Consider the following 8,165-nt stretch of genomic DNA (forward strand, 5'->3'; position numbering starts at 1 on the left):
CGTATAAGGTTCTATTGAGCGTATTGTGTGAAAGATTAAAGCCCACTTTCAACAAACTGATTGGACCTTATAAGTGTGGCTTTAGACCTGCCAAATCAACAACCGACTGGATATTCACCATGCGCCAAATCTTGGAAAAGACCCGTGAAAGAAGAATCGACACACACCACCTGCTTTCGACAGCACGAAAAGGAGCTGCTTTTATGCCGCGATGTCTGAATTTGGTATCCCGCAAAACTAATCCGGCTGTGTAAACTGACGTTGAGCAACACCAAAAGCTCCGTCAGGATCGGGAAGGACCTATCCGAGCCGTTCGATACCAAACAAGGTTTCAGACAAGTCGACTCCCTATCGTGCGACTTCTTCAATCTGCTGCTGGAGAAAATAATTCGAGCTGCAGAACTTAATCGAGCAGGTACAATCTTTTATAAGAGTGTACAGCTACTGGCGTATGCCGATGATATTGATCAGCCTGGAAATCCAACGCAGAATAACTCTTGCCAACAGGTGCTACTTCGGACTGAGTAGGCAATTGAGAAGTAAAGTCCTTTCTCGACGAACAAAAACCAAACTCTATAAGTCGCTTATTATTCCCTTCCAGAGGCTTAGACGATGACAACAACTGATGAGTCGACGTTGAAAGTTTTCGAGAGAAAGGTTCTGCGAAAGATTTATGGCCCTTTGTGCGTTGGCCACGGCGAATATCGCATTCGATGGAACGGCATAGTTCAGCGAATTAAAAAACAGCGGCTGCGCTGGCTAGATCATGTTGTCGAATAGACGTAAACACTCCAGCTCTGAAAGTATTCGACGCAGTACCCGCCGGGGGAGGCAGAGGAAGAGGAAGACCTCTACTCCGCTGGAAGGACCAGGTGGAAAAGGACCTGGCTTCGCTAGGAATATCCAATTGGTGCCACGTAGAGAAAAGAAGAAACGACTGGCGCCCTGTTGTTAACTCGGCTATAATCGCGTTAGCGGTGTCTTCGCCAGTAAAGAAGAAGAAGGCGTCACGGAAGGCATCCGGAATAGCCGTATGGGAGTGACTGGGAGCAATACAGGTGTAATCTCACATCCTATAATAAGGACTTTATGTTGGAATGAGAGATTTTAAGCAGATATAAAACAGCTCCTCAACACGAGAAGTGGCAAGGCTGTACATGGTTCTAGGTAGACAAATGAGCGAGGTCACGATGGCGATTAGATCACTCGATGGGGACTTAACGACTGGCAGAAATCAGTCAATGTTCACACGCATTTCCTCTAAGCCACCCATTAGGACAAAATCCACCAGTTGAAGAACATAAACCGCCTTCTTCGGTAGTACGCTCAAACCACGAAATTTTTCCAGCACTACTGCAGTAAGAAAACTGCTACAACAACAACAGATACGTGGCAGCGTCAATACGAGGTGTACTTTGTACTACAGCATTATTTCGTACTGGGAGAGCTGACTATCCTGGATGACGAGTGACTATCCCAAAGAGGTATAGGTCTCCCTCTGAAGGCGAGGGTCTTGCTGATTTCAGTCGAGAAGCAAATCTCTAATTGCAAAGAAATCTATTTCCTATAACTATACTTCAAGTGCACTAATTTTAAAAAGAACTTGCCGTTAAAGATACCAAAATTTTGTGGCACAAGAACATAAGAAAACGATGTCGTGAATATAGTAGATCTCAGTGTCAATTGGTATTTTCAATATTCAAGCGCTTTCAGGTAGAAATTAGTCTAGGTGCAGAGGGCAATTCATAAATTCATTAGAGCGTTGGAGCTTTGCATAGAGGGGTGAATCAATAGGCACATCATGAACCTCTGAAAAATAAATCAAATGTTAGACACTTACATTTTCCAGTGAGGCGTGACAGCGACAACCCGTTCTAGCAGCGAAGTTATTGTAAGAAGTTCAGTTTCTGTGAAGAATTAGTTTCTCTAGACCCTATATATGAATTTTCATATAATGATCTTTATGATATACATAAGTATGTAATTACCAAAAGAGCATCTCAGAAAAACAATATCTTCTTTTTTATACTACTAAAGAGATTTACAGAGTAGAAAAGCCAAAAGTAATTAGCTTAATCTATAACACTGATACTTCTTTCATAATCTTTTTGTTGTCACCACTTAGAAGTCTTACATACCAGTTTGGAGCATTTCCACACTTGGAGCGTTACCATACTTTTACAACTACATATGTATACATATGTATATATGTGCGATATTTGTGTATACAGAAAAGAAAAATGGCAATTACGAGCATCTATCGAAACGATTTCACTAAAGGTCTGCAAGAAAAAAGTAAAGCATGACTGCTTCCGTTGCGGTTGACAAAAGCACACCCATTTCGTATTATCATCTAAAAAATAGAGCTCTAACATGTGTGTATGAGTGGAATGTCTATGCTTATGGCTCGAAGCGTGGGGGTGGGATTGACTGTCAAATATCTGCCGCTAGCTTAATGTCATCGCGCAATCATCTCTGTAATTTATGAGATGGACAAACTTCTTTCGTTAAAAAATCGTAACAAGCCTAGTGCCGATTATTCGTGGAATGGTCGGCAGTGATCTAGAAGTCCATATGGAAGTGCGTTCGCACGAGGGAGGTGGTGGTGGCTGGCGTTCATTGAGCAGAAGGCTACCAGCAGAGCTAGCGACAGCCAAAGTAGCAACGGCGCGTGGCGTGTGTTTTGATTTGTAACGTTTGTCACTTCATTATTATGCGATTTATTAATATGTAATAAATAAAGTATCAACAAAAGCAATGATATAGGCAATGTATCCAAGCTGAATGGATATGAATGCAATGCACACACCTACTTACTTGCATAAATTTCCAATATATGGGACGTATGTTTAGGGATGGATTTCGTCGGTCAGTTGAAATGTATAATGGGGGATATATACATACATAGTAGATGATCCGGCCACGCGTTGCTGTGGCTATTGTACACATCAAATATTATTGTAATAAACTATTTAAGATGAAAGTGATATTGACAATATAAGGATCCAAAATATAGAACATGAGATGTAAAGATGAAAATAATTGTTACAAAAATTTTCCCCATGGGAAAAATACTGAATTTTCAAAATCTAAACCGAAAAGTTTTTTTTTTAGTTTTAGGACCTACTTGTAGCGATCTAAGTAGAGTTACTTTTTTGAATGGTTTTTTTTTTTTTTTTTTTTGAGAGATACCGCGTTAGTGTTGTCTTGTAATTTTTGTTCAGTATTGTTTGGCATTTCATCATAGAAAGACTTACGCTTGCGATTTATTTGCTGTAATGTGAGACAATGTCAGTCAAGTCTCTAAATTTGAGATTTGAGTTAGAGACAATTTTTGAGACTTGAGACGATTTTGCTATTCTGTAAGTGACAGTCACTAAAAATTTGCGAGTCTCTCAACTGAAAACGAACAGGTCTGACCATCTGACACATTTCATTACTTAGAGATGTATATAAAACCTGAATGAAAAAATACTGTCGATAACAAACATTAAATTATTTTTAACGCAGTAAAAAAAATGAATTACCAATAAAAATAAAAATAAAATCTTGTATTTGAAATACTATAGAGCTAAAATTTATGTGAAATTGATTTTTTTTTTTACTTTTACCTGATTGAGTTTTGTATAAAACATAAACACCAACAATCGATTATTATCTGTGATGATCTCTATAAGTGAATTGTCAATACATTCAAAATGGAAAACAAAGGTAAGTAAACGTTAAATTAAATTTGCTGTTATATTCTTTTACTTGTATATAATTAACTGTTGCAATTTCAGAATCCTTGCGTACAACAAAAGAGCAAATTGAATGCTACTTAGCATTTCTAGAGCTTCACCCTGAAATGAAGCTCCACAAGAACGATCCCACGCGACCCAAAAGGTTAGAAGAGCTGTGGATCGAACTTGCTCAACAGCTAAACGCTCTAAAGGGTCCATCACGTTCGCCTACCAAATGGAAGGAGGTAAATCTTTACATACATATACACTTATATATATATATATATTCAATTGTAATAAATATCTTGTTTATTTTACAGTGTTTAAACCACTGGAAAAACCAGATTCGCTCAAGGGCAAGAAAGGCAAAAGTAAGTAGGATATTGACAGGCGGAGGACCAATGCAGGAAATTCAATCCTCCGAGTTGGAAGAGCGGGCGATGGAAACACTGGGGAGGACCGTGGTTGATGGGCTGCCTGATGTCCCAACTATTGGAGTAGAGGTATGATTAAATAAAATCTTTGCGTATATGTTTATAAACATTTTTTTATTAGTAAATAAAATGGAATGTTTTCTTTTTTCGTTTAGAACGACATTATAATCAATCTAGATCCGCAGAGTCCGACAGTAAGTGAGATGCCATCAACGTCACGTTCTCGAAGGCAGACTTCTCAGGAAATGTTTGCTGACATGATGGCTACAATGAAGAAGAGGAGCGAAGAAGAGGCAAAATTTAGAGAGACATCGCAACAATGCTTCCAAAATGTTGCGGACTCTTTGAACAATATGGCAAGTGCTATTTTAAAACTATCGGAAGCTGTTTTAAAAAAAAATTAAAAAAATATTTGTTAAAGTTAAGAAGATATTTTTAAGTTGTTCTTAGTAATGTTTGTAATGTACATACACACCAAAGAATATGTTTATGTTAAATTATTTTTAAGTTGTTCCTATTAATGTACTTATATAATGTGCATACATATAAAAGAAAACTGAATAAGTTAAATGATTTTTATGTTCCTATTAATGATTGTTATGTACATACATATAAAAGACTGAATAAATGAATTTATTAATTTTTTGTGAAAATATAAATGAAATATTTATTTGTAAAGATATTTATTTACAAAGATTGTGTGAGAGAGTTTAAGCAGTTACGTCGTGCATTTATTCCTGCAGTGTAATACTGATTTGTTTGAGCTGGAGAATTATCAAGGAAGGAAGAGTCCTCAAAATTTTCCATGTCGATTTCATCGAAGTCACAAATACCATGTTTTTGCAAAATGTTGTGGAAAATTGAGCAAGTATAAACTAAGAACGCGGCGTTTGAGGGTGTATACCTCAGTACTCGCTCTTTAGATAAGCAACGGAAACGAGACTTTAAAATACCAAAGGCTCTTTCAATTATGTTCCTGGCCTTTATATGGATTCTGTTATAAAGAACTTCATTTGGTGCAGATGGGTTTGATATAGGAGTCAAAAGCCATGGCTCTAGTGGATATCCTGAGTCACCTAGAAGCCACTTAAATGAACCAGCAACATGTTCCCTTATTAATTTTATTCTGGCCGGCGATGTTCTCCAAATTCCGGAGTCATGGCATGAGCCAGGAAAACGAGCATTTAAATGGCGAAAAATAAGTTTGTCGTCACAAATCTAAAATTCATATATACATATATTAATTATATTAAATTAATAATTTAACCTACCGCTTCTACGTTAATACTATAGTAACCCTTTCGGTTCATGTATTCATGTGGAATAGCGTTAGACGACGAAGACGGTCCAATTATAGCAACATGGGTGCAGTCAATAGCACCAATCACTCCTTTTATTCCAAACTTATTATGGAAACTAGAAATATATTTATGTTTTGATATACTTGTTTAATTTAACTCATATATATATATACTTTACCCCATTTTAATCGTGTTGTAGTGCTCTGTTGCATTTGGGAAACTTATTTCCACATTTTTGTGTTCCAACACAAGTTTGCATATATGCCTTATACTTCGGGATATGCTAGGTTGACTCATGGCAGATAAATGGCTATTTCCAATGCAGTATTGGTATGAGCCATTTGAAAAAAAATATAGCACTAAAACGAACTAGAAATAGTACACCAATGTTTAGTAAAAATATTTTAATTTAAAAGCATGAACACTCACCCGAATCTCGAAAGGAATAGCAGACTTTCGGAAACGATTGTCGTGAGGTTTCAAATCCCTGTATAAGGTCCCAACACAACGATTTTGGAAAACGAAAATATTTTCTAAATATTTCTTCCTCCAATAAAAATGGATCCTCACTATTCCTTAAGTGCGCCAAATTCCTCCTGTTTGCATTTCTGATTGAAAGAAATTAATAATATTGTTATATTCATTGCTTTAAACAATACTTACCTTTCTTCATTTTCATATGTTTCTAAAATTAACAAAAAAGCTGCGACTTCTTCGTCCATTGCTTGTTTTCTCTTTTCTTAATACGTTTGTGACCTGCTTATTACCAGCTGACAAAATTTGAGACAATGTTTTGAGACTAGAGACTGAGACTGTTTAGTGAATAGTAACTAGTCTCAAATTGAGACTTTACCTCAAAATGTGTCAAATAGAGACTAGAGACTGGTTACAGAATCCCCCCGCAAAACTCATGTTTATTCTCGTGTACACGTAAAAAAATAATTGCAACCCTGTGCTAGCTGTCATTTTACTTACATACATACTTATTTTGACGTTCAATTATTGAGGAAGGTGCATTTTAAATACATTTTATTTTTTTCTATTTTTTTACAGTTTTTATGTTAATCATGAATGCAGAAGGTGCGCTAATTCACAATAGCAATGCACAATAGTCGTTTACAATAAATTGACCGAGTCAACCTTTCATATATCACTATATTCTGCAATGGGTGCTCTCGTGCCCTTGTATATTTCGGTATAGGATTTTTGCAATCTGCAAACTTGCAAGAGCAAGAGAATCCCCCCAATATGTTTCGCGCGCTTTGCTCAATTTACCGCAACACCGTCACCCATCTTGAGACCCAGCATTCATTATTGGATAACGTTCTGGCCCATTTCTGGATCAATGGCATACCCAAAAAGCAAAATTGCCGCAACCTGAAGAGATTCAAGAGCTGTCATTTCATCCAAAAAAAAGCCAACGTTTAGGTGTGGCGCCATTTGAAACATTTCAATTGATGACATTTGGGTGTGTGCACAATTGGTTGTTCCGACATCAAATGTGACAATCAAAATTCGACGACCAAAATCATCATTGAAATTCAGAAATGGAATCGAACATCTCTAAACATCGAATCGAAGACTGAACATTTGGACGATTGTGACGATTTGTTCCGCACAAATTGACTGACGCCCAAAAATTGCTCAAAATCCAAAAATCACATAACTACGCCCCGTATTCACCTGATATGGCACCGTGCGACTTGTTACTTTTCGGAAAAATGCGATTGCCCATGAAAGGAAAGAGTTATGCAGACGTAGAGGCCATTCAAAAGGCTTGCACCGGCATACTGGCGGCCATACCGGCCAACGAGCTCAAACACTCGTTCGACATGCTTTTGGACCGTGCAAAAAGCTGTATTGAAGCAGAAGGAGACTATTTTGAATAAAATAAATTGATTTATGTAAGAACAAAATTACATTGTCAAATTAGTTTAGCCACTTTAGCACTACTTAGAATCTTAAAGGGTTTGGTAATTGACTCTTATTATATTTTGGTGACACTTAGTAATAACGCAACGAAAACCACCATCCGCCTGTGTGCCGACATAGCCGAGTATGAAAAGCAAGTTTTTAAACATCAAGATCGAAAACTTCAATTTCACAGAGCCAATATACATACCTTAGATTCCAATATAGGCCTAACCAAAGTTGTAAAAAAGAAACCATCGTTTAACAAAACTGAAAGCACCTTAACTTTAAAAACTATTTTATTGACATGAGGATTAATAATTAAGCTTAGGGTAACTCCCAAATTAACAAAGTTAAATACTTGCTCTGGTTTATAGTTTTTTATTACAAAGGAAGAGGTTTGTAGGAGTGAAGCCTTCAGTGGATGACCTAATCCAATCTCAAATTCAAATGTACTATAATAGATGATACCATACCTTTTTATACTCTCGCAACAATGTTGCTAACGAGAGTATTATAGTTTTGTTCACATAACGGTTGTTTGTAAGTCCTAAAACTAAAAGAGTCAGATATAGGGTTATATATACCAAAGTGATCAGGGCGACGAGTAGAGTCGAAATCCGGATGTCTGTCTGTCCGTCCGTCCGACCGTGCAAGCTGTAACTTGAGTAAAAATTGAGATATCATGATGAAACTTGGTACACGTATTCCTTGGCTCCATAAGAAGGTTAAGTTCGAAGATGGGCAAAATCGGCCCACTGCCACGCCCACAAAATGGCGGAAACCGAAAACCTATA

The 8,165-nt window shown here is 37.1% G+C and overlaps 1 protein-coding gene and 1 pseudogene across 1 annotated transcript; one reads left to right on the top strand and one right to left on the bottom strand.

Annotated features, from left to right (window-relative positions):
- The first annotated feature begins 3,698 nt into the window (after positions 1–3,698).
- On the top strand, positions 3,699–4,560 carry LOC126762788 (uncharacterized). The gene is made up of 4 exons (XM_050479834.1): positions 3,699–3,711; positions 3,765–3,967; positions 4,043–4,225; positions 4,312–4,560. The coding sequence occupies exons 1-4, from the start codon at positions 3,699–3,701 to the stop codon at positions 4,558–4,560; spliced, it is 648 nt and encodes a 215-aa protein (XP_050335791.1).
- A 283-nt stretch (positions 4,561–4,843) lies between these two features.
- On the bottom strand, positions 4,844–6,750 carry LOC126762789 (putative nuclease HARBI1; annotated as a pseudogene).
- Positions 6,751–8,165: the final 1,415 nt, after the last annotated feature.

This window comes from Bactrocera neohumeralis, chromosome 6, assembly GCF_024586455.1.
Source record: "Bactrocera neohumeralis isolate Rockhampton chromosome 6, APGP_CSIRO_Bneo_wtdbg2-racon-allhic-juicebox.fasta_v2, whole genome shotgun sequence".
Lineage (NCBI taxonomy): Eukaryota > Metazoa > Arthropoda > Insecta > Diptera > Tephritidae > Bactrocera > Bactrocera neohumeralis.